The sequence below is a fragment of the Sphaerodactylus townsendi genome, linkage group LG01 (assembly GCF_021028975.2).
Source record: "Sphaerodactylus townsendi isolate TG3544 linkage group LG01, MPM_Stown_v2.3, whole genome shotgun sequence".
In the NCBI taxonomy this organism is placed as follows: Eukaryota; Metazoa; Chordata; class Lepidosauria; order Squamata; family Sphaerodactylidae; genus Sphaerodactylus; species Sphaerodactylus townsendi.
The window spans coordinates 10,254,974-10,281,022 of record NC_059425.1 but is presented as its reverse complement, the minus strand read 5'-3'; the positions used below and the strand labels follow the sequence as shown (position 1 = coordinate 10,281,022).

General features: G+C 52.5%; 1 protein-coding gene across 1 annotated transcript in view; it reads right to left on the bottom strand.

Annotated features, from left to right (window-relative positions):
* Window positions 1–26,049, bottom strand: part of ZNF687 (zinc finger protein 687) — a 45,893-nt gene continuing 19,844 nt past the window's right edge. The window contains exons 2-12 of the mRNA XM_048503731.1: window positions 20,046–22,291; window positions 17,470–17,648; window positions 16,878–16,880; window positions 15,492–15,497; window positions 13,978–14,145; window positions 12,985–13,147; window positions 11,007–11,266; window positions 10,927–10,963; window positions 7,190–7,302; window positions 4,358–4,499; window positions 1–2,765 (exon numbers count right to left, since the gene is read on the bottom strand). Of these exons, the coding sequence (XP_048359688.1) occupies window positions 2,292–2,765; window positions 4,358–4,499; window positions 7,190–7,302; window positions 10,927–10,963; window positions 11,007–11,266; window positions 12,985–13,147; window positions 13,978–14,145; window positions 15,492–15,497; window positions 16,878–16,880; window positions 17,470–17,648; window positions 20,046–22,271 (3,771 nt within the window). The 5' untranslated portion in view covers window positions 22,272–22,291 and the 3' untranslated portion in view covers window positions 1–2,291. The remainder of the gene's footprint in view (window positions 2,766–4,357; window positions 4,500–7,189; window positions 7,303–10,926; window positions 10,964–11,006; window positions 11,267–12,984; window positions 13,148–13,977; window positions 14,146–15,491; window positions 15,498–16,877; window positions 16,881–17,469; window positions 17,649–20,045; window positions 22,292–26,049) is intronic.

Sequence of the window (26,049 nt, the reverse complement as noted above, 5' to 3'; positions counted from 1 at the left end):
GCAAAGCAGATTCGTCACTATTATTTTCTGAAATAAGAACTTACAACAGTCAGGCTTCCGTTTCAAAGTGTATGTTACAGATTTCTCTTTAAAGACACACGCTTGGTTAATAAGCATTAGTGACTAGCTGAAAACAGAAAAAACCGAGTTACTAAAAATAATTCACTTATGCACAAACTAAAAAATAAAAGACCGATCTTGTCCTTCCCCCCTCCGAAAACTGAAGTACTTCAGAAAGAGAAGGGTGGGAGGGAAAGATATCCCTCCCCTGCCCCCCCACCCCAAACATGAAAAGGCATGTGTGTTAAAAAGAACAGACACATATTCTCCAATCCTTGCGCTGGAACCGAAAAGGGGGTGTCGCGTCCGCCAGCCGGCCTCTTGGTCACGTGATCTAGGAAATGGGGTACTCCGGAAGGGGGACAACAGCATCCCGGCGGAGGGAGGGGAAGAGATCCAATGCCGTGATTTACAGCAAAACAGTCCAGCGTACAGGCTGTGTTGAGACATGATTACGCAGAAGGCCCAATGGAAGAGAGAGGAGGGAGGTTTACAGCAGGACAGACTGGGAGACAGACAGGCCTGATTTTTGGCTAGGTGGTGGAGGGCGAGACAGGATATGCCCAGGTCAAAATTATTTGGGCAGTTCCTCAAGCAAGCCCCATAGGAACAGACAGAAAGAGACAGGAGCCTAAACCTTTTCAGTGTGGCGTGTGCAACTGAGTTTCCTGGCCCACGCCGGGCGTGGGGAGAAGCTCCCTGGCTTTTGCCCACCTCGAGCATCGAAACATCTTGGACTCCTGTGACGAAGGGCATGATTTTAGCCACAGGGTGCCACTGGGAAAAAGGATCATTCCAAGAGCCACCTTGCATTCAGAACACGGAGGCAAGAGGGGTGGAATACAGGTGTCAATGCACGGCAAAAGATGTTGCAATGTGGGCGTAGTGGGGGGAGAGAACACCAGCGGGATGGCCAATTGGCCGTGCCAGCAGGGGCTGATGGGAATGGACACCCCTGCTTTAAGGGATCAAATGCCGATTCCAACTGGCGGCGTGAGTTTCCAAGGGACCTTTAAAGCAGGGGTGTCCGACTCTGGCCCTCCAGGTGTTCATGGACTACGATTCCCATCAGCCCCTGCTATGCTGGAGGGCCAGAGTTGAACACCCCTGGTCTAGAGGGTGCGAGGGATCAACCTGCCAGCGGGTTTCTTATTGGTCCTCGGGCTTGCAAAAAGGTCGGATCCCCGGTCCTGCCACCACAAAGAACTGGTGCCGCATCTGCCCCCGTCTCCCCTGCTCTGCGCTACCCGGAAACAGCCGTTCTCCAAGGAGACAGAGAGGAAAGATAGGCAGACTCCGTGGAAAAGTCTACCCAAGCCCACGCGCACATGGACAAACTGAACATCCGCGTGAGGAGCATCTGGGGGAGCAACGGTTCGACTCCACCGTGTGGAATGGCTCGAAAAGGTTAGCACACAAACAAAAGAAGCTACTTGATGGCCAACAGGCCAGAAGCAGATGTGGGGTTTTTTTCCCCAGAGAATGAGAGACAGAGAAAGAGAGACACACAGAGAGAGAAAGACAAGAGAGAATTAACCTGTAATTCCCATGGGGTGGGGAGGGGGAGGGGGGGTTAAATCCAGCCTGTAAGCACCTGAAAACCAACACAAGGAATTGTTTAAAAGAAGCAGGGGGTGTCGGGAGAAGAGTGTATGGAAGTGAAGACACCCCCCCACCCCCAGAAATCCCAAACAGAGCTGGAAAAAAACAGAGATCCCTCCTGAAGGAACCTGGAGGGGGGAGTTCGGCAAGATGGACGCCGGGGGATGGGGTGGGGGCATGGTCGCCCAGCTGCTGCCCAAAATGTAGCAATGGTTTTGCCCGAGGTGCCGGGGTCAGGCAAAGAAAGGAGACGTGGGGAGCCAATCGCCTGCTTTTTACAGTGATTACCAGAACGGCTGCAGAAAACGCCTCCAGGCACTCAGTTATATCTCCGCAAGGAAACAGTCCCTCGGGGCTTTCGGAGTCCAGTCCCGCCCCCTCCCCCAAACGTAATGCCCCGCCCAATTCCCCCTGGCACAATCCGTGAGGGGGGGGGAACGGACCCGCTCCCCGGAGCAAAGAGCAGGGCCTGAGAGACCGCTGATCTAGGTTATAAATAAGGCTCCCGGAGACCCCTCCGCCATCAAAGCTTATCGATCCGACTGAGGCAGGAGAGAGGCGGATGCGAGGACGCCCCTTCCGCTCCGAACCCGGGGCGAGGCTCCGCCCATCACCCCCGAACCGGCGGGCTAGTTCTCCGCCCCAACGTTCTGCCGGGCTTTGATGAACGCCATCCCGTGGGTGCGGAAGTGAGTCTTCAGGTTGAGCTGCGTGTCGAAGCCCTTGCCGCAAACCGTGCACAAGAGTTTCCCTTCGGCGTCCGGAGGGGAGCCCTCCTTGGGGTCGCCCTGGGCCCCCGGCTCCTCCGCGTCGCCCGCCCCCCTCTTCTTCTTGTGGGTGATGAAGCGGTGGCGGTTGAGGGAGACCTGAGAAGTAAAGCAGAGCCCGCACTCGTGGCACTGGTGGGCGCTCTCGCCTGTCCGGTGCTGGGGGATGTGTTCCTGGAAATCCGCCGCCGTGGAGGCCATGTAGCCGCACTTACGGCAGTGGTACTGGGCTTTCCTGTCGCCTCTGGGGGTCTTGGAAGGGGGAGTGGTACTGTCTGGCTCTTCACTGCACGAGTCTCCTTCGTCGGAGGACAGCTTGCGCTTCCGGCCGGAGGCCTGCAGAGGTGGGATTGAGAAAACAAAGCAGCTTACACTACATGCGAAAGGGATCCAGGAGTCTTAGTAGACCATAAACTGAACATGAGTCAGCAATGTGATGCGGCGGCCAAGAAAGCCAATGCGATTTTGGGCTGTACCAATAGGAGTATAGTGTCAAGATCGAGGGATGTAATTGTACCTCTCTATTCTGCATTGGTCAGACCTCCCATAGAGTGCTGTGTTTAGTTCTGGGCACTGCAATTTAAGAAGGACATTGATAAGGGGGCTGGCCGCGGTTCTACTGCCCCCTACTGAAACTGAGGCTGCCTGTTGTCCCTCTTTCTCCACCTTGGTTGGGCCTGATTCCCTGATTCCACCACGGGCCCTGCCTATTCCCTCCCTTTGTTTTTGGCCTTTAGATCGGGCGCCTGTTTTAAACAACTCTTGTTAAACAACTTCTGTTGTTTAATTTATATTTGTCGTGAGTAACTGCTGCTTAAGTTTTAATGGGTTTAAGTTTTATGTTGTTTTGATTTGCTGTTTGGAGAACAGCCATACTGTGAGCCGCCTCGAGCCCTTCGGGGATGAGGCAGCCTATAAGTTTAATCAATCAATCAATCAATCAATCAATCAATCAATCAATCAATCAATCAATCAATCAATTAATAAGATGGAACGGGTCCAGAGGAGGGCAACCAAGAGGCTCAAAGGTCTGGACTCCATGCCCTACGAAGAGAGGCTTAGGGAGCTGGGGACGTTTAGTCTGGAGAAGTGAAGGTTAAGGGTCAGGGGACATGATAGCCATGTTTAAATATTTGAACGGATGCCATGTCAAAGAGGGAGCAAGCTTGCTTGTTTTCTGCTGCCTCAGAGACAGCGGCTGGATGAACATCTGTCAGGAGTACTTTGATTGTGTGTTCCCAATCCGCCCCGAACAAGTGGGCTTTTCCAAGGGGAAATCAACACTAGACCAGGCCCATGTCCTGGCCCACTTAGCTAATAAATACTCCAAGAACAGATCTTCCAAACTAAGTGTGGCCTTTTTTGGACCTCAAGGGAGCATTCGACTCGGTGAAAAGAGAAAAACTCTGGAGAAAACTCGCAGCCCTTCACATCGACCCAAGACTTCTCTTCCTGATTAAACAACTGCACACTCAAAGGGATTGTGTGTTCCTGCATTTCAGGGGGTTGGACTTTGATGGCCCTTGGGGTCTTTTCCAACTCTATGATGATGTGGAACAGGGGTGGGCAATTATTTTTTCCATGGGGCCGCATAAGAAACAGAAAATATTGTGGAGGGCCGGGCCAAAAGGCAGGGGGGCGAGGCGCTTTTGAAAGCCCTGCAGTAGCCGGCAGCCAAGGCAACCGGCTTCTGCAGGGCTTTCAAAGGCGCCTCGCTCCCCAGCAAGGCAGGGGGGCCAGTCAGGGTCATCCGGCGGGCCGGATGTGGCCCGTGGGCCGTATGATGCCCAGGTCTGATGTAGAAGGTACAGGTTGTTTGCAAAGCAAACGCACCAGAAATGGAGAGCTGTAACGCGAAGCCGGAAGCGTGCTTTATGTGTCTGAGCGGCACAGAATTCTGGAGGGGCGAGAGAACCCCCTGGGCCTACCTGGGAGTTCCTGGAGCCCAGCCGGGTGATCAGCACCTCCTGGCTCCGCGTCTCGTCGGTCACTTTGATGCCGTGACGTACCTGGATGTGTTTCTCAAGGATGAGGCGGCTGCTGAAGGTACGTTTCCCTTCGGTGCAGTAGCTGTGCCGCAGGAGGAAAGAGGGAAAGGCGGGTGAGAAACCACAGGAGGCCTCGGGGGCATTCACGCAACCCCCCTCCCCACAGGCCGGAGAGCGGGATTCAAGGGGCCTTCCGCTTTGGTACAATTTTTCTCTCTTTCTCACAATACTAGAACCAGGGGGCATCCATTGAAAATGCTGGGGGGAAGAATTAGGACTAATAAAAGGAAACACTTCTTCACACAACGTGTGATTGGTGTTTGGAATATGCTGCCACGGGAGGTAGTGATGGCCACTAACCTGGATAGCTTTCAAAGGGGCTTGGACAGATTTATGGAGGGGAAGTCGATCTATGGCTACCAATCTTGATCCTCCTTGATCTCAGATTGCAAATGCCTTAGCAGACCAGGTGCTTGGGAGCAGCAGCAGCAGCAGATGGCCATTGCTTTCGCATCCTGCAGGTGAGCTCGCAAAGGCACTTGGTGGGCCATTGCGAGTAGCAGAGAGCTGGACTAGATGGACCCTGGTCTGATCCAGCAGGCTCTTTCTTACGTTCTTAAGACAGTGGTGGCGAACCTATGGCACGGGTGCCAGAGGTGGCACTCAGAGCCCTCTCTGTGGGCACGCACAAACAGAGTGCCCCCCCTCCCCCCACATCTAGGCTGGCCTGGGCCGCTGGGCTCGATTATTAGCATTAAACCTAAGACCTAGTTTTGGGGAAGCAGTGTAGGTAACCCTGTTAAGCGCTGTTAAACCCCACTGATTTTCATGCGAAGAACTAAAGCGTGATCCTTTACCTGGGAGTAAGCTCAGATGCTGGCAATGGGGCTTGCTTCTGAGTAAACCCTCCTAGGGTCGTGATTCACCCGTTGGAAGAGTTGCACGGTTGCTTCAAAGCAAAGCCACCGACTACCACCAAGCTTACTCCTGAGTAACGCACGCCTCTGAGTCAACCGTTTTTTCTAAACGAAAACCTCAGTATTCAGGCTAAATTGCCGTGTTGGAACTTTCCGATAAATAAGTGGGTTTTGTGTTGCAATTTGGGCACTCGGTCTCGAAAAGGTTCGCCATCACTGTATTAAGAGATCCAGGGTATGAGCTTTCAAGAACCAAAGCTCCCAGGTAGCCCCATCCAAAGGGCCAGCAGACTGGATGAAGAAGAAGAGTTTGGATTTATATCTCCCCCTCCCTCTTTCTCTCCTGTACGAAGACTCAAAGGGGCTGACGCTCTCCTTTCCCTCCCCCCCCCAACAAACACCCTGTGAGGTGGGTGGGCTGAGAGAGCTCCGAAGAACTGTGACTTGCCCAAGGTCACCCAGCTGGTGTGCATTGGAGAGCACAGGATAATCTGGTTCCCCAGATAAGCCTCCAAAGCTCAAGTGGCAGAGCGGGGAATCAAATTGGTTCCACCTGCTCTTAACCACTACGCCACGCTGGCTCTTAACCACTACACTGCACCGCTACGCCTGGTCTTAACCACTACACTGGACGATTCCCCACAACCACGCCAGTGTTCCCAAATATCACAATTCGATATGCTGATCAGTTTATAAATCATGGATATGTTGTTAACGCTCTAAAATTAGTTCATTTGATAGGACAGGATATCTTGCATATATTTCAATTCCCCCCGCCTACTCCCCCCGGCCAATATTTCAATTTTTTCACCATGGTTTCAACATTAAGAACATAAGAGAACATAAGAACTAGCCTGCTGGATCAGACCAGAGTCCATCTAGTCCAGCTCTCTGCTACTCGCAGTGGCCCACCAGGTGCCTTTGGGAGCTCACATGCAGGAGGTGAAAGCAATGGCCTGCTGCTGCTGCTCCCAATCACCTGGTCTGCTAAGGTATTTGCAATCTCAGATCAAAGAGGATCAAGATTAGTAGCCATAAATCGACTTCTCCTCCATCAATCTGTCCAAGCCCCTTTTAAAGCTATCCAGGTTCGTGGCCATCACCACCTCCTGTGGCAGCATATTCCAAACACCAATCACACGTTGCGTGAAGAAGTGTTTCCTTTTTATTAGTCCTAATTCTTCCCCCCAGCATGTTCAATGAATGCCCCCTGGTTCTAGTATTGTGAGAAAGAGAGAGAAATTTCTCTGTCAACATTTTCTACCCCATGCATAATTTTATAGACTTCAATCCTATCCCCCCTCAGCCATCTCCTCTCCAAACGAAAGAGTCCCAAACGCTGCAGCCTCTCCTCATAAGGAAGGTGCTCCAGTCCCTCAATCATCCTTGTTGCCCTTCTCTGCACTTTTTCTATCTCTTCGACATCCTTTTTGGATATTGGATATTTACACTGGCATCCTTGTCCCAAAGCACGGGTTACTAGCAAGGTGTTCCCCTCACACAACCTTGGAGATACGGCTCCCTCTTCTCTGTACCAAGTGGCATACACTGATTGTTGTGGGTTTTCCGGGCTGTGTGTAACAGACTTCCCTCTGTGATACACCTCTGAAGGTGCCAGCCCCGGATGCAGGCGAGACTTTAGGAACAAGATCCACCAGACCACGGCCACACAGCTTGGAAAACCCACCAGAACCAGTTGAATCCGGCCGTGAAAGCCTTTGACAATACATCAGCTATCACTGCTTATCCAGCAGATATCATCTGTAAGAGGGTTTCCTTTCAAAGCAAGGAAGACCAAAGCAGAAGGAATAAGAAAAAGGCTCTCTTTCTCCACAGCATGGAGGTCGGTCCGTACCGGCAGGGGTAGACGCGTTTGATGCCTTCGTGGTTCACCCGAACGTGCCTCCGCAGGCTGGGGGCGGAGCAGAAGGAGCGTTCGCACAAACGGCACGGAAACTTCTTTACACACTGATGGGGGGAACGACCCAAGAGAGAGAGAGAGAGAGAGAGAGAAGACAACAGGGTGAGCGCATAAACTCCTTTCCGTCTCCCACAAAGCCCTTGCAGGGGGCCGCACACGAACGGGGCTCCGCTGCTCACGGCCTCTGCCTCTGGCCAACATTTCTTTGAGCATGGGAGCCTTCTCGCTGGAAGCAGGCAGGCGGCGTTTGGTGAGAGGGGAAGGCCCAACAAGCCGGGGTCCCCGGCTCACCACTTCTGCCCCACCCCCACCGCATGGGGGGTTGTTTTTTTCAGAAGCTGATAGGTAGAAAGAAAGAGTAGGAAGAAGAGGAAGAAGGAATAGAAAGAAGAAGAGGAGAAAGAAGAAGAAGAAGAAGAAGAAGAAGAGGAAGAAGAAGAAGAAGAAGAAGAAGAAGAAGAAGAAGAAGAAGAAGAAGAAGAAGAAGAAGAAAGATGGAGAGAAAGAAGAAGAAGAAGAAGAAGAAGAAGAAGAAGAAGAAGAAGGAAGATGGAGAGAAAGAAGAGGAAGAAGGAATAGAAAGAAGTGGAGGAGAAAGAAGAAGAAGAGAAGATGGAGAGAAAGAAGAGGAAGAAGGAATAAAGAAGAGGAGAAAGAAGAAGAGAAGGAAGACGGAGATAAAGAAGAGAAAGAAGGAAGAGAAAGGAAGAGAAAGAAGAAGAAGAAGAAAAGATAGAAGATGGAAAGAAGAGGAAGAAGGAATAGAAAGAAGTGGAGGAGAAAGAAGAAGAAGAGAAGGAAGACGGAGAGAAAGAAGAGGAAGAAGGAATAGAAAGAAGTGGAGGAGAAAGAAGAAGAGAAGATGGAGAGAAAGAAGAGGAAGAAGGAATAGAAAGAAGAGGAGAAAGAAGAAGAGAAGGAAGACGGAGATAAAGAAGAGAAAGAAGGAATAGAAAGGAGGAAGAAGAAGAAGAAGAAGAAGAAGAAGAAGAAGAAGAAGAAGAAGAAGAAGAAGAAGAAGAAGAAGAAGAAGAAGAAGAAGAGGAGGAGTTAGGACGAGGAAGAAGAGAAGGAAGAGGAAGAAGAGGAAAAAGAGGAGGACAAAGAAGAAGAGGAGGAGGAAGGAGAAGGAAGAAGAGAAGGAAGAGGAAGGGGTTAGGAAGAAGAAGAAAAAGAAGAATTTTCTCAATGTTAAGGAGACTCAAGGCAGCTTACAAACTCCTTTCTCTTCCTCTCCCCAAAATAGACACCTTGTGAGGGTGGTTGGGGCTAAGCGAGTTTGGAGAGAACAGTGACTGGCCCAAGGTCACCCAGCAGGCTTCATGTGGAGGAGCGGGGAAACAAATCCAGTTTACAAGGCAAGAGTCCACCACTTATGTGGAGGGGCAGGGAATCAAGCCCAGTTCTCCAGCTTAGGGTCCACCGCTCTTACCCACCGCTCCCCGCTGGCTCTGTGCCGGGCACGTCTCAAAACGATGCATTCATTTATTTTTGTCCCACTTTTCTCCCTGACTGGGATTCCAAGTGGCTTTAGAACACCGTTCTCTCCTCTCCTCCATTTTCTTGCAACAACCACCCTGTGAGGTTGGCCAAGGCAACAAGTTTGTGGCGAGCCCACAGTCACCCGGCGAGCTTCCAGGGCAGAAGTTGGGATTCGGACCCTGGGTGATCCAGAGTCCTTGTCCACCACTCTGTCCTCAACACCAGAATGGCTGTCGAAGCCACGAGGAGACTCTGCGAGGAGAAGGAGGGGCTGGAGACTACAGATGGAACTCAAATGTGCTAGGCGGGATGAAGAAGAAGAGTTTGGATTTATATCCCCCCTTTCTCTCCTGCAAGGAGACTCAAAGGGCCTTACAATCTCCTTTCCCCCTCACAACAAACACCTTGTGAGGTGGGTGGGGCTGAGAGAGCTTCGAAGAACTGTGACTAGCCCAAGGTCACCCAGATGGCATGTGTTAAGGGTGCACAAGCTAATCTGGTTCCCCAGACAAGCCTCCTCAGCTCAAGTGGCAGAGCGGGGAATCAAACCCAGTTTTCCAGATTGGAGTGCACCTGCTCTTGACCACTACACCACGCTGGCTCGTAGGGGAGGGTGGGAAACTCAAGCAGAGCCCGACAAGGGTGCGCCCCCCCCCCCATTAAGGCACCAAGCCCAAATCTGGGACAAGGCCAACCACAACTTGTGCATTCACTGAATTTGCTCACTCTGATCCAGTTCCTTCCTTCCAGGAGCTCTGTGTGTGCAATTCCCCAACAGAGATGGATTATCACAAGGGCCAGATCCAATACCTTCCCATCGGCCATTACAAAGGTCATTACTTATCCATCCCTCTCCAGGATCGGGTTTGTCCACACTGTAAAAACCAAGTGGAGACTCTTGCTCACATTATTCTTGACTGTCCGAGATAATGTGGGCATTAGGAATTTCTCTCCCAGGCTGGCCCTAGACCAGGGGAGTCGGGGAACCTGCTGACCGCATGAGGAAGCAGCATAAGCGTCTTTAAGAGCCTGTGAATTAGCTGGACTCCCGCGCCCCTTCCTGAGCAGCGTGGGAGTTCGCCCCCTTACCCAGCGCAGAGACTGCCGCCGTTACGCCCGTCCCGACCGGAGAGAAGCGACCTCAGCGCCGCCCGCTTAAGAAGAAGTGGCATCCGATTACCACCGCCGCTGAGAAAGCGACCTCAGGCGCCCGCCGCATACCACCCAAGAGAAAAAAAAGCGGCCTCGGTGCTGCGGGGAGAAAGCGGCCTCCAGCCGCCACGCGAGGAGAAGCGGCCTCCGCGCCGCCACGCTGGGGAAGAAAAAGCGGCAAGCTCCAGTGTTTTTCGATACGATAAAAGCGAAACCCATCAGAAACTCCCCTGCGTTGCCAACTCCAGGGCTGAGCTGGGGGGATTCTGGACTGTTTCCAGGGATTTTTTTTGAAGTAGAGGCGGCTGGTGCTGGCTTTTCTCTTCCAGGAGAACGATGGAAGAGAAAAGCCAGCACCAGCCGTTAAACTAAAAATCCCGAAGCAGTCCAGAAGCCCCAACTCAGCCCTGGAGATAACTGGGGGATTTTGATGGAAGAGGAAAGAGGCAAGGAGGAGGAGCACGAAGCAGCAAAACCACAACGGCTGTCCGGCCGGTTGAAAGAGGTAAACCTGCCCGAAGGTGGCCTGCGCCTTGAGAAGAAAGCCTCGGCGCCTCCGTCCGCTTACAGAGACGGAACGGCAGTCGCGGCTCTATGAATTTTCTTTTCCGGGGAAAATGGGCCCAAATGGCTCTTTGAGTCTAAAAGGTTCCCGACCCCTGCCCTAGACAAATCTGAAAGTGACTCTGACTGTTCTGTTGTGGAGCTTCCGTTAAACAACACAGATGTCGTGCTCTTGGAAAAAGTAGCAAAATTTCTTTTGCAAGTGACCGAACTTTCTAAGTAATGTATACTGCTATATACAGTCTTCCTGTCTGCGCTTTCAATGTACTCTTGATTTGTATTTCAAAAATGTCTGGCAACGCTCTAGAACCCATTTTTAAATGCCAAATAAAGGTTGTTGTTGGTGTTGTGTGCAATTCTAATTTCCTCTAAATAACCCCTGCAACTGCCCTGCGAGGTAGGCTGCGCTCAGAGAGATCGACCCCGAGTACCTCAAAACAAGGAGAAGGCGGCTGTACCACCCCCCTGCTCACCTTGCCGTGGATTTTTTTCGCGTATTGCACGGCGTTTTACTGCGTCGCCATCTCGGGGAACCAGGAGTGAAAGCAGATGCCGCTTGAGGTCCAGCCTGTTCCTATCGGGGAGGCGCCTGCTCACCTCGGACTTCACGGCTGGAAGCTGCCCACGTTTGCTCTTCTGCAATTCGGGGGGGTTGGCAGGGTCCTCGTCTTCGGAAGACGAGGAGGAGGTGTCCAAGATCTTGGCCGCTGGTGTTGGGGGCTCTTCTTCCGCCGGCTCCGGTTTAGGGGTGAGGGGGGCGGCGGCCGGCTTCTTGGCAGGCTCCTCCTTGGGCTTCTGGGGCTGGTGAGTGTTCTGGGCCCAAACGGAAAAGGTGGGTCAGACTGAGCGACCGCGGTTGCCCCCCACAAGGGCCCAGGGGAGGGTCAGAGTTCTACCAAAGCAGCAATCGTCAGCATAAGGGCTGGCAAACGGGGGCCGCGTCGAACTGCCCAAACTAGCTGGAGGATCCAAAATTGGTTTATATTTAACAGAACTGCTTGCCTTCCTAGCTCGGTCCTGCCTCCTCTAACCGGCTCTCCAGGGACTCAGTCAGAGACAAGCCTTTCCCTCCATCGGCTACTGGAGAGGCCAGGAACCGAATACAGGGCCGAATACAGGAGATCAAAAACTAGCTTATACTGAGCAGAATTGCTGGCCTACCTAGCTCGGTCCTGCCTCCTCTAACCGGCTCTCCAGGGACTCAGTCAGAGACAAGCCTTTCCCTCCATCAGCTACTGGAGAGGCCAGGAACCAAATAGAGGGCCGAATACAGGAGATCAAAAACTGGCTTATACTGAGCAGAATTGCTGGCCTACCTAGCTCGGTCCTGTCTCCTCTGACTGGCTCTCCAGGGACTCAGTCAGAGACAAGCCTTTCCCTCCATCAGCTACTGGAGAGGCCAGGAACCGAATACAGGGCCGAATACAGGAGATCAAAAACTGGTTATACTGAGCAGAATTGCTGGCCTACAGAGCTTGGTCCTGCCTCCTCTAACTGGCTCTCCAGGGACTCAGTGAGAGACAAGCCTTTCCCTCCATCAGCTACTGGAGAGGCCAGGAACTGAATACAGGAGATCAAGCAGCATACTGAGCAGACATTCCTTTCCCTACCTCAGCTACTGGTTCAGGAACTGAATAACCAGTATTTCAGTTCTAGGTTTTGCTGAGTACGATTGCCTGGCCTACAGGCAGCTGGTCTCTGACTGCAGTCCTAACCTAGGCTCCAGGGACTCAGTCAGAGACAAGCCTTTCCCTCCATCAGCTACTGGAGAGGCCAGGAACTGAATACAGGAGATCAAAAACTAGCTTATACTGAGCAGAATTGCTGGCCTACAGAGCTCGGTCCTGCCTCCTCTAACCGGCTCTCCAGGGACTCAGTCAGAGACAAGCCTTTCCCTCCATCGGCTACTGGAGAGGCCAGGAACCGAATACAGGGCCGAATACAGGAGATCAAAAACTGGCTTATACTGAGCAGAATTGCTGGCCTACCGAGCTTGGTCCTGCCTCCTCTAACTGGCTCTCCAGGGACTCAGTCAGAGACAAGCCTTTCCCTCCATCAGCTACTGGAGAGGCCAGGAACCGAATACAGGAGATCAAAAACTAGCTTATACTGAGCAGAATTGCTGGCCATTTAGCTTTCGGTCCTACCTCCTTCTAACCCGGCTCTCCAGGGGACTCCAGTCAGAGACAAGTCTCTCTTCATAGGGCACGGACTCCAGACCTTTAACCATTTTTGTTGCCCTCCTCTGGACCCGTTCCGGCTTGTCAATACCCTTCTTGAATTGTGGACCCCTGGATGACATGGCCCGGCTAGTCTGATCTCATCAGATTCTCTAGAAGCTAAGCAAGGTCGGCCCTCTGCTCATCTCTTGCCTTGACCTGGATGCTCCAAAAACCTTCCGGCGTCCATCACTTAAGTCAGCTAATCGGCTTGATGGCTCTTTGCATCACCACTGATTTCTGTGGGTGACCCAGCGATTGAAACGGAGCCTCTGTCTTGTAGGCACTTCACTTCCAGGTTCTGGCTCTCACCTTGAGATGCTCCAGCATGGTCCGCTTCTGGGCAAAAAGGAGGGGGCAGTCGGGACATTTGAAGACGCTGACCCTCTGGTTGAGCAGATGCTGGTCAAAGTGCGAGGAGAGCAGAGGCTTGTGGGTGAAGACGGTATCGCACATGGCACACTTGTAGATCATCCTGCAGGGACAAACCACCGTCAGCCACGAGGACCGAGGGAGAGAACGAAAGGGAGGAGGAGGACGAGGAAGAAGAAGAAGGAGGAGGAAAAAGAAGGAGGAGGAAGAGGAGGAGGAGGAAGAGGAGGAGGAGGAGGAAGAAGGAGGAGGAGGAGGAAGAAGAAGGTGGAGGAGGAGGTGGAGGAGGAGGAAGAAGAAGGCGGAGGAGGAGGAGGAAGAAGGAGGCGGAGGAGAAGGAGGAAGAGGAAAGAAGAGGGAAGAGGAGGAAGAGGAGGAGGAGGAAGAAGAAAGAAGAAGAAGAAGGAAGAGGAGGAGGAGGAGGAGGAAGAAGAAGGCGGAGGAGGAGGAGGAAGAAAGAAAGAAAGAAAGAAAGAAAGAAAGAAAGAAAGAAAGAAAGAAAGAAAGAAAGAAAGAAAGAAAGAAAGAAAGAAAGAAAGAAAGAAAGAAAGAAAGAAAGAAGGAGGAGGAGGAGGAGGAAGAAGAAGAAAAAGCGGAAGAAAAGTTTGGATTTATATCCCCCCTTTCTCTCCTGCAGGAGACTCAAAGGGGCTTACAATCTCCTTGCCCTTCCCACCCCAACGAACACCCTGTGAGGTAGGTGGGGCTGAGAGAACTCTGAAGAACTGTGACTAGCCCAAGGTCACCCAGCCTTTTATTCTGATCTCCACCAGCCCACTGGAGCCCGGGAGGATCTTCAAGGCCAGATTGCTAAACAAACTAAAGCATTACGGAACGGCCAGCGGTCTCCCGAGCCACATGCTGAGTGTGGCACCATCCAAAGTTGCTCTGCTCCCCGCACCGCTGCCCCGTGAGCAGGTCCCCTGCCCTTACTTGGATTGCTGGTTGCTGAAGCCCGGGTGCTGCGTGTAGATGTGGGCGTGGGCGCTGGGGGGGCGGCAGAACGCCATGAGGCAGATAGAGCACGCGTAAAGGCAGCAGTGGGACTGTCTGAAGGACCCAGATTTGATGGAGTAAACACCTAGCCAAACGACTAAGCAGCTTCCGGGCACCTTGAGTGACTCCAGAACAGAGCAAGTTTCGGAGAGGGAAAGAGGCTCTTGGGTGGCTGCTGTGCCCACCTATGCCCCACATGTACCCTTGTGTGGCAGAGAGAAAAATGGCAACCAGCTTCTACTCTCTGGCACAACAACAAAAGCATATCAGAAAGCCCTGCTGGATCGGTCCAAAAGCCGGGCTAGATCAGCACCCCGCCTCTCACAAAGACTAGGCGCAGTGACGGCGAACCTTTTCGAGACCGGGTGCCCAAATTGCAACCCAGAACCCACTTATTTATCGCAAAGTGCCAACACAGCAATTTAAGTAGAATACTGAGGCTTTTCGTTTAGAAAGAAATGGCTGGCTCTGAGGCGTGTGTTACTCGGGAGTAAACTTGGTGGTAGTCAGTGGCTTTGCTTTGAAGCAACTGTGCAATCTTCCAATAGGTGAATCACGACCCTAGGGGGGTTTACTCAGAAGCAAGCCCCATTGCCAGCAACCGAGCTTACTCCCAGGAAAAGGATTGTGCTTTAGTTCTTCGCATGAAAATCAGTGGGGTTTATCTGCTCTTAACAGGGTTACCTACACTGCTTCCCCAAAACTAGGTCTTAGGTTTGATGCTAATAATCGAGCCCAGCGGCCCAGGCCAGCCTAGATGTGTGTGTGTGTGTGGGGGGAAATCTGTTTGCTCGTGCCCACAGAGAGGGCTCTGAGTGCCACCTCTGGCACCCGTGCCATAGGTTCGCCACCACTGGCCTAGGCAGATGCCTCACGAAAAATAACAAGGAGGATGTGAAGTGTATGTCCCCCTGCAGTTGGTAGAAGAAGACAACGATGATTTTAGATTTATACCCCCTTTCTCTCCTGTACGGAGACTCAAGGTGGCTTACAAGCTTCTTTCCCTTCCTCTCCCCACAACAGGCACCTTGAGAGGCAGGTGGGGCTGAGAGAGTTCAGAGAGAACTGTGACTGGCTCAAGGTCACCCAGCAGGATGTAGGAGTGTGGAAACACACCTGGTTCACCAGAGAAGCCTCCGCCACTCAGGTGGAGGAGTGGGGAATCAAACCCGGTTCTCCAGATTAGAATCCACCTGCTCTTGACCACGACACCACGCTGGCTCTCAGTCGGGCCTTGCTTCTGAGTGCAGAGATTCCATTTAACTATCAGGACCACCAACTGTTGATAATGATAACGTCTGTCCTCTATTCAGTGGTGTAGTGGCTAAGAGCAGGTGCACTCTGATCTGGAGGAACCGGGTTTGATTCCCAGCTCGGCCACTTGAGTTGTGGAGGCTTATCTGGGGAATTCAGATTAGCCTGGGCACTCCCACACACGCCAGCTGGGTGACCTTGGGCTAGTCACAGCTTCTCGGAGCTCTCTCAGCCCCACCTACCTCACAGGGTGTTTGTTGTGAGGGGGGGAAGGGCAAGGAGCTTGTAAGCCCCTTTGAGTCTCCTGCAGGAGAGAAAGGGGGGATAAAAATCCAAACTCCTCTTCTTCTCTATGCATCAAAATGGCCTGCCCCATCAACGGCCTCCCTCTCCTATCTATGGCCACAGGAATTAGATATTGCAGTACTGAGTTTTAAGCTACCACTGGGTTCTGTAACGTTTTATTACAGTTGTTGTGATGACTACAGTTATGATTTTAATTTCCCGTTTTATTGCCATTTATATTGTTCTTGTGTGTTGCAGAAACTCGAAAGCTGCCCCGAGCCCGAAAGGGGGAAGGCCAGCCTACAAACCTAATAAACGAATTGATGAATCTAAGGTAGCAAATGCCAAATGGTGACAGTGAATTCTGAAAATCAGGAGACACCCCCCCCCCCACACAACCTTTTTTTAGGCTTTGGGGACCTTTGAGATTTTTGAGAGGGGGCCGTGAGCGCTGCCCCCAAGATGGCTTCCACAGGAAGTGGAGACAAAATCAAGATGGCCACCTCAGGAGGAGGAGTCAAACAGAATATCCCCCCCCCACACACCCCGTCCTTACGCATCCGGTGAAGAAGGAAATCCTAAAAGGAGATCAGAGCCGGGGGGGATGGCACCCTGGCAAAATGGCGCCCAGCCCCCCCCCCTTTATTTACCTTAGTTTATTTATCATTTGGATTTATAGACCGCCCCATCCCCAAGGGGCTCTTACCTTAGTTTAAACCAGGGGTCTGCAACCTGCGGCTCTCCAGATGTTCATGGACTACAATTCCCATCAGCCCCTGCTAGCATGGCCAATTGGGAACTACCTTAGTTTGAAAGAAGCCTTTAAAAGCCGCCTGGTGGGAACTACACTTCCCAGGAGACCTTGCAAGCCCCAACTCCTGCCCCCGTGACCCCAATGGCATGCGCCTAGGGCGGGGTGTCCCCAGCCCTATTGGCGCAACGCCACTGAATAGAATGACACAAAAAGAAAACAAGGGAGCGGATCCAGCCCCCAGGCCGCATGTATGACCTCCCTGCCTTAGAGAGCAGTTGGTAATCCCTGACCCTGCGACCATGTGGCTGGCCTCGACCCGGGCCAGGGCAGCTACGGCTCCTGGCCGGCCTGAGCAACGCTCTCCCTCCAGCTGTCCAGACCCCTGGGACCTTGGTGAGTTCCACTTGGGGCCTGTAAAGCCAGAGCTGTTCCACCCGGGCTTTTGGAGGGAGGCGGCAGCGGTTCCACCGCCCCCCAGTGAAATCAAAGCAGCCTGTCTGGACCACCCCGGATTTGGGCCCTGGTTCCATCTTAGGCCCTGCACCATCTGTACCTGCGGCGCTACGAGATCTTGGCTTTGTGGCAGCGTGAACACAATCATGTTGTGAACATCCATTTGTTGTTACTAACTGTTGTAGAGCTTTGCTGGGTTAAGTTTTGTGGTTGTAGACATGTTGCTGTTTTGGAAAACAGCCATGTTGTGAGCCGGCTCGAGCCCTTCGGGGATGAGGCGGCCTATAAATTAAAGTAAAGTAATTAATAAATTAAATTAATAAATTAAATTTAAAAATTAGATCAATAAATTAATAAATTTAATTTAAAAATTAGATCAATAAATTAATAAATTAAATTTAAAAATTAACTTAAACTAAACTAAAAAATTAAATTGATAAATTAACTTAAACTAAAAATTAAATTAAATTAAATTAATAAATTAACTTAAACTAAAAATTAAATTAGGTTAAATTAATAAATTAATAAAGTGAAGTAATAAAGTAAATTAATAAAGCAAAGTAAATTAAATTAACAATTAAATTAAGTTAAATTAGATTAGATTAGATAAATAAAAGTATTCCATTGAGTCCTAGCTAGGACCCGAGGTAGACAGCAACAGACACCCCGTCACCTTCTCCTACCTGTAGCCTATCCTCCGGGAGAAATGGAGGCAGGCCTCCTTCAGGTGGGCCTCGAAGTTGGCCAAGAGGAAATTCCCCCCACACTCGGGGCACACGTGGGGCGGGCGGTTCTTGTGCATCCGCTGGTGGGCGCTGAAGCTGCACCGATTGGGCATGATCATGGGGCAGGTGCTGCACACCTGCGGGGGATGGAGAAAGGGGGAAGAAAAGGAGTTAGCGCCATGAAGGGCAAGGAGAGGAAAGAACAGCCTAAGGCTGTGGTGGCGACCCTTTGGCACTCCAGATGTTATGGACTACAATTCCCATCAGCCTCTGCCAGAATGGTCAATTGGTCATGCTGGCAGGGGCTGATGGGAATTGTAGTCCATAACATCTGGAGTGCCATAGGTTCGCCACCACTGACCTAAGGCCACCACTGGAAGCTCGCGGAGGGTATGGCAGGAGCACACGTCAGCTGCCACGATGCCAAGCCCGGAACGCCACCGAAATCTTGAGTGTAGGGGCTTACCAGCGGGCACACCCGGAGGCAGCCAAAATCTACTCGGAATGTGGAAGTTGTACAAGCTGGCTCTACTAAGGCCCCTTCTGCACGTGCAGAATAATGCACTTCCAATCCACTTTGCAGCTGGATTTGACTGTGCGGAATAGCAAAATCCACTTGCAAACAATTGCGGAAGTGGATCGAAAGGGCATTCTGGAAGTCAGTTCCCAGAACCGGCTTCTTCCGTAGTCACTCTGATGTGCGTCAATAAAGACGGAATAAAGGCGTCGCCGCGCTCCAATGCTCAATGGAATACTGTGTTGGTTACTGGTGCAGATACAGGGCTTGATGCGTAGCTGTGCTGAAGTCTTGCCCACGACAACCTGAAACGTTTGCCCTCTTTTGAGGCTCACACGACATACACACATGTTGGATTTTACCGGCATCAGTCACTCTCAAGCTTTGGGAATGTCCTCCTTTCCTTTAACCAAAAGCACCGTTTCTCAATTTGGTTAGCAACCAGCGATGTCTAGTCTGCCTGAACAAGACAGGTTCAAAGTCTAACCTTTCCCCTTTTTGCAGCTGCTTCAAGCTAAGAGGAGAAGTGGGGAACGGCCATTGTAATAAGTAAATACATTAATGAACAAACGTTATGAAGGAAAAGGAGCACTCAAGTACGGACTATACCACACAGCGTTTCAAAGGGCTATACCACACGACGTTTCAAAGGACTATACCACACGGCGTTTCAAAGGACTATACCACAGGGCGTTTCAAAGGACTATACCACAGGGCGTTTCAAAGGACTATACCACACGACGTTTCAAAGGACTATACCACACGACGTTTCAAAGGACTATACCACACGGCGTTTCAAAGGACTATACCACAGGGCGTTTCAAAGGACTATACCACAGGGCGTTTCAAAGGACTCTACCACACGACGTTTCAAAGGACTATACCACACGACGTTTCAAAGGACTATACCACATGGCGTTTCAAAGGACTATACCACAGGACGTTTCAAAGGACTATACCACATGACGTTTCAAAGGACTATACCACACGACGTTTCAAAGGGCTATACCACACAGCGTTTCAAAGGACTATACCACACGGCATTTCAAAGGACTATACCACACGGCGTTTCAAAGGACTATACCACACAACGTTTCAAAGGACTATACCACACAACGTTTCAAAGGACTATACCACAGGGCGTTTCAAAGGGCTATACCACAGGGCGTTTCAAAGGGCTATACCACAGGGCGTTTCAAAGGACTATACCACATGGTGTTTCAAAGGACTATACCACATGACGTTTCAAAGGACTATACCACATGACGTTTCAAAGGACTATACCACACGACGTTTCAAAGGGCTATACCACACAGCGTTTCAAAGGACTATACCACATGACGATTCAAAGGACTATACCACACGACGTTTCAAAGGACTATACCACACAACGTTTCAAAGGACTATACCACAGGGCGTTTCAAAGGACTATACCACACGGCATTTCAAAGGACTATACCACAGGGCGTTTCAAAGGACTATACCACACAACGTTTCAAAGGACTATACCACACGACGTTTCAAAGGACTATACCACACGGCGTTTCAAAGGGCTATACCACAGGGCGTTTCAAAGGACTATACCACAGGGCGTTTCAAAGGACTATACCACACGACGTTTCAAAGGACTATACCACATGACGTTTCAAAGGACTATACAACATGACGTTTCAATACCACATGACGTTTCAAAGGACTATACCACACGGCGTTTCAAAGGACTATACCACATGGCGTTTCAAAGGACTATACCACACGACGTTCCAAAGGACCATACCACACAGCATTTCAAAAGACTATACCACACGACGTTTCAATGGACTATACCACACAGCGTTTCAAAGGACTATACCACAGGGCGTTTCAAAGGATTATACCACAGGGCGTTTCAAAGGACTATACCACACGCCGTTTCAAAGGACTATACCACACGACGTTTCGCCACAGGCACCCTGGCCCAAGAGCCCTGCTTCTCCCCCTCCACTCACACCCCCAGCCCTCAATTTCTGAGCCTTACCGTGGAAGAGGATGGCGTCGCCTGCTGGAAATGAGCCGCGAGGCCTGCTTTATCCTTGCACTGCTCCTTACACTCCAGGCACTGGCAGGAGTTGGTGGTAGCCGGCTCGCTGCCGCCGTTCAAAGGCAGGACAGGCAGGTCCTGAGACGCGCCCCCGTTGGCGGCGGCGGCCACCGCCTCCTGCGTCACGCCCGCTGCGGCGGCCACCTTGCCGGCGTTCAGGGAGGCGACGGAGACCAAGGGGGTGATGTCGGGCTGGCCGATCATCTGGTCCAGGGCAATGGGCCGCATGACGAGGTGCGAGCACTGCATGACCAGCCCCTTGTCCTTGTGCTCGCGGGCGTGCAGGAGGAGGCTGCACTTGTTGAAGAAGACCAGGCGCTTGGTGCAGTGGTTGCAGGTCACCTCGATGCGCATGCTGCGCCGGTCGTAGTGGCGGGCCAGGCTCTTCTCCAGGGCGAAGGCGTCGCCGCACTCCAGGCACCGGTAGCCGAGGGGCGGCAGGGTCAGGCTGGAGTCCGTCGGGGGGGCCAGGTTGGGCTTGTAAGTGGGCAGCAGGTTCTTGCTGTTCAGGATCTTGTTGAAGGCCTCCACCAGGCTGGACTGGCTGCGGGAGATGACCGTGCCGGCGACGGGAGGAGAAGAGTTCTGCGGTTGCATCACCACCACCGTGGTGCCGTTGACCTTCTGGTTCGCCGCAGCCGTCGCCGCGGCCGGCTGGGGGACCGTGCCAACGTTGCCCCTGGCATCAGAGGCCTTGGGGAAGGCCTGCGGCACCAAGCTGATGATGTTCTTGGCCACGGCTTTGCTGGGCAACACCACCGCCTTCTGCTGGGCGACGCTGGCGGCCATCAGCATGGCGCTGCTGGCGTTCTGGATGGTGGAGACGGGCAGGACCGTCCCTTTGATTTTGGTGCCGTCTCCCAGCTGCACGCTGATGACCTTCGGCCCTTCGATCACCTTCAAGGGGCTGGTCACCACCATTTTCGGGTTGGGGGACTCCGTCGGCCCCTCCCCTTTCTCAGCGGGAGCGGGGGGCGCGGCTTCCTCGGCAACGGGTCCCCCTTGGGAGTCGTGGTCGGAAGGCGGCTTGGCGGCACCGGGGTCCGAGTCCGAGGGGACCCTCGTGACCGTCCGAGTGATGCTCCCGGAAGAGGTTTTGATGGTCTTGATTCTCACTTTGAGAGGCCGCGAGGAATTGGACGAAGGCGAGCCCGTGCTCTCGTCATCATTCTCCTCTTCCTCCCCGCTGGACGCGTCCGGTGGGCACTGCACGGGTTTCTCCACGGGCTCCTCTTTTAGGGCCCCTCCTTCCGGTTGTTTGGGGGACGCAGAGGGGCCGAGGCTCCTGTCCGCTTGGGGGGAACTTTTGAAAAAGGGACCCGGAGGGCTGGCAGGAGAGCGCTTGACTCGGGGGCCGCTGCCACTGTTGACGTTTGTCTCCGAACGAGGCCAAGGCCCCCGGGCAGAATCATCCACAGAATAGCAGACGGAGCTTGATTTGGGGGGGCCCAAAGGACTCCCTCCCCGACAGGGCACCTCGCCGTCTGCCTCCTGCTTGATGGCCAAGGGAGTCAGCGGAGGAGGACTAGGCGGAAGGCCCGCTCCGCCGGACGAGCCGCTTTCAAAAGGTTGCGGAAAAGTCGATGGGAGAGACCCGGCAATCTCTGCCGCCGGCTCTCGACAGTCCGGCGGCTGGGCGGAAGGGAGGGTGGGCGACGGGGAGAGGGAAGGCACAGAGAGGGGCTTCTCTTTCGGTTTGCATTCTCGGGGCTGGTCGATCAGGTTGGCCGCCCCGTCCTCGTTGGGGTCGGGGCTGAAGTGGGAAAAGAGGTCCAGGCCTTTCGCCGCTTTCTCCTTCGGCGTCCAGCACTCCCCGTTGGTGGAGGCGGCTACTTCGGCCGGGCCAGCCAACGGGGAGTGGGGGACCTCGGAGGGAGCAAACCCGTTCTGCAGCAAGCGGGGCCCGATCGCGTGGCTGTCTTTGACGCGGCTGTCCGGGGGGTCCAGCTGCTCCGGACAGACGGTGTTCTTCACGATGACGCTGACTGTGGTGATGTCGCCGTGGGGGAGGACGTGGTCTGGGACCACGGCCTCCACCGGAACGGGCTTGATGTGAGCTTCCGCCTCCTCGGAACCAGAGTGGATGGCCTCGTTTGTGTCTATGTCCGGGATGTCGAAAGCGGCCAAGAGGTCATCGAAGTCCGGGGTCTTCATGTCACCCATGGTGAGGACTTCAGAAGGTTCTAGAAGGCGACAGGAAAGAGAAAAAAAAAGAACAGGGTCAGACTTCCAGGGATGATACACTAAGATGCAGTCACTTCAACCAAGACTTGGAGTTCAGAACTCTCATAGAGAGGACTAAACCCAGCAGCTATGGTTATCTTTGCAGGCCCCACATTGGATGCCCCTGACTACACCAGCGTGGGGTAGTGGTTTAAGAGCAGGTGCACTCTAATCTGGAGAACCGGGTTCGATTCCCCATTCTGCCACTTGAGCTGTGGAGGCTTATCTGGGGAACTAGATTAGCTTGTGCACTCCAGCACATACCAGCTGGGCAGACCTTGGCTAGCCACAATTCTTTGGAGCTCTCTCAGCCCCACCTACCTCACAGGGTGTTTGTTGTGAGGGGGGGAGGGAAAGGAGTTTGTAAGCCCCTCTGAGTCTCCTTACAGGAGAGAAAGGGGCAGGAATATAAATCCCAACTCATCTTCTCAGATAAGGCGGGTGGCAACTGAGGACGAAAGAAGAGGAGGCATTTAGATTTATATCCCACCTTCCTCCCCTGCAAGGAGTCTCAAAGGGCTTGCAAACTTCTTCCCTTCCCCTCCCTACAACAGACACCATGTGAGGTAAACACAGCTGAGGGAACTCGGAGAAAACTGACTGCCCCAAGGTCACCCAGTAGGCTTCATGTGGAAGAGTCGGGAAACCAACCAGGTTCAGCAGACTTGAGTCTGCCGCTCATATGTAGTAGTGGGGAATGAAACCCGGCTCTCCAGATTAGACTCCACCTCACTGTGCCACGCACTACCCCACACTGCCTCTCACGTGGTCCTTCTCAGTCACGGCACCAAAACTCTGGAACTCTCTCCCCTGCCTGTCCCCTACTAATGCCATCTTCTGCCGGTGAGCTAAGCCTTCTTTGTCTCACGTGGCTTCATCTCAGTGACCCTACCTTCTAATTCTGTGTCTTCACTGTTGTTTTTAATATACAGAATCATAGAGTTGGAAGAGACCAGAAGGGCCATCAAGTCCAACCCCCTGCCATGCAGGAACACACAATCAAGGCACTCCTGACAGAAGACGGCCATCCAGCCTCCCTTTCAAAACCTCCAAAGAAGGAGACTCCACCACACTCGGAGGTAGTGCGAATTCCACTGTAAAACCCTGACGATCAGAAAGTTCTTCCTGATGTTTAGGTGGAATCTCTTTTCCTTCAGCTTGAACCCATGACTACTGGTCCCAGCCTCTGGAGCTGCAGGAAACAAGCTTGCTCCCTCACCCACATGGCCTCCCTTCAAATATCTAAACATGACTGTCTGGTCACCTCTTAACCTTCTCGGGAGCAGCAGTGGTTAAGCAGTGGTAGGAGATTAAGAGCTCGTGTATCTAATCTGGAGGAACCGGGTTTGATTCCCAGCACTGCCGCCTGAGCTGTGGAGGCTCATCTGGGAAATTCAGATTAGCCTGTGCACTCCCACACACGCCAGCTGGGTGACCTTGGGCTAGTCACAGCTTCTCAGAGCTCTCTCAGCCCCACCTACCTCACAGGGTGTTTGTTGTGAGGGGGGAAGGGCAAGGAGATTGTCAGCCCCTTTGAGTCTCCTGCAGAAGAGAAAGGGGGGCTATAAATCCAAACTCTTCTTCTTCTTCTTCTAAACTGAAGACCTAGTTTTGGGGAAGCAGTGTAGGCAACCCTGTTAAAGGCTACTAGTTTTTTGTGTGAAGAAGAAGAACTTTAAGCGCGATCGCTTTACTTGGGAGTGAAGAGCTCAGATGCACAACCAATAGGGCTTGCTTCTAGAGTAAAAAACCCTCCTAGAGTGCATTGATTCTCCCATTGGAAGAGAGTTTCATAGTTTGCTTCAAAGAAAGCAAAGCCACTGACTACCACCAAGCTTACTCCCGAGTAACGCACGCCTCTGAGTCAACCGTTTTTTCTAAACTAAAACCTCAGTATTCAGGTTAAATTGCCGTGTTGGAACTTTGCGATAAATAAGTGGGTTTTGGGTTGCAATTTGGGCACTTGGTCTCGAAAAGGTTCGCCATCACTGTCTTAAGAGATCCAGGGTATAAGCGTTCAAGAACCAAGGCTCCCAGGCAGACCCCATCCAAAGGGCCAGCAGACCAGCTTTTTCCCCTCCTCCCCCTCTGTCCCCTTTGCATAAACCCGGAAAAGATGTCTGGCTGCCGGCCTGATCCACTTTAATCCACGGGCGAGCCAGCTGCACGCCCCCCAGTCTCAAAAACATTTCGGCACGCGCTCTGCCAGGGGCTGGGCAGAAGGGCTTCCCTTGACGTCGATAGCATGGGAGTTCAAGCCCCTCGCCCGACAAGGGAAAACACCTTTGAACGTTACAGCTTCCAAGACAAGCGCCCCCTCGAACAAACAGAACTCAATCACCCCCCAAACGTATGAAGCATGGAGAGATCGCGTGGTGTAGCGGTTAAGAGCAAGTGGATTCTAAACTGGAGAACCGGGTTCGATTCCCCACTCCTCCACCTGAGTGGCAGAGGCTTGGAAGCCACCTTGAGTCCCCTTACAGGAGAGAAAGGTGGGGTATAAATCCAAACTCTTCTTCTTCTTCTTCTTGGCTGGGTTTTGCCGCTGTTGATTGCGGCTGCTCTGCTCCGACTTTAAGGCCTTCTCAATGCTTGCTGTTTTGAAGAGAAAGGGGAGGGAAGATGGCGTTTCCGGTCCCCTTCCTGACCTTCCAAGAAGCAACTCCACGCACACACACACCCATATATTTTGCTCTCCAGAGGAAGCAGGCATTTGGAAGGATGCCCTCTCCCTGGCCTCGTCATCCCTAAGGCACAGCTGCCACTCTGACCAACCAGACCGGCTGCGTTGCCAACGGTGAGGTGACGCAGGCGGATTAGCTTCTGAGAACGGTGGCGGGTGAGTGTGTGGGGGGGACACGCTGGAGAAACGGCACCCACCGGCTACACTTTCTGCTCTCCCAGGCCAAGAGCTAGAACAGTGGTGGCGAACTTTTGGCACTCCAGATGTTATGGACTACAATGCCACTTGGCCATGCTGGCAGGGGCTGATGGGAATTGTAGTCCATAACATCTGGAGTGCCAAAGGTTCGCCACCACGGAGCTAGAAGGTAAGACCTGGCGCCTCTCTCTTCATCAGGGGTCTCCTTTTGAAGAAGAAGAAGAAGAAGAAGAAGAAGAAGAAGAAGAAGAAGAGGAGGAGGAGGAGGAGGAGGAGTTTGGATTTATATTTCCCCTTTCTCTCCTGCAGGAGACTCATAGGGGGTGACAGTCTCCTTGCCCTTCCCCCCTCACAACAAACACCCTGTGAGGTGGGTGGGGCTGAGAGAGCTCAGAGAAGCTGTGACTAGCCCAAGGTCACCCAGCTGGCGTGTGTGTGAGTGCACAGGCTACTCTGAATTCCCCAGATAAGCCTCCACAGCTCAGGCGGCAGAGCTGGGAATCAAAACTTGAATTCCTTTCCCAGATTAGGATGCAAACCACGGTGCATCTCTAACCTCCTAATGCCCCACTGCTGCTTTTGAACCAGATGCCTCAGGTGTGAAGCTCTTCCCGGGGCTGGAGTCCGGAAAAGCTTCACCCGGTGAATTTCTGTATCTCAAAAGGCACAGGGAAGAGGCCGCTCCTCAGCCACCAAGACCCCCTGTCGAGGCTCCAACCCACCTGAAAGAAAATCCCTCACTGCCGAAAGAGATGCCGGCTTCTGGCTTCCCCTTCCCCTTCTCCCACGGGGACAGGAAAAGAAAGCAACAGGGAGAAACCTGTTTTAAATTGGGAA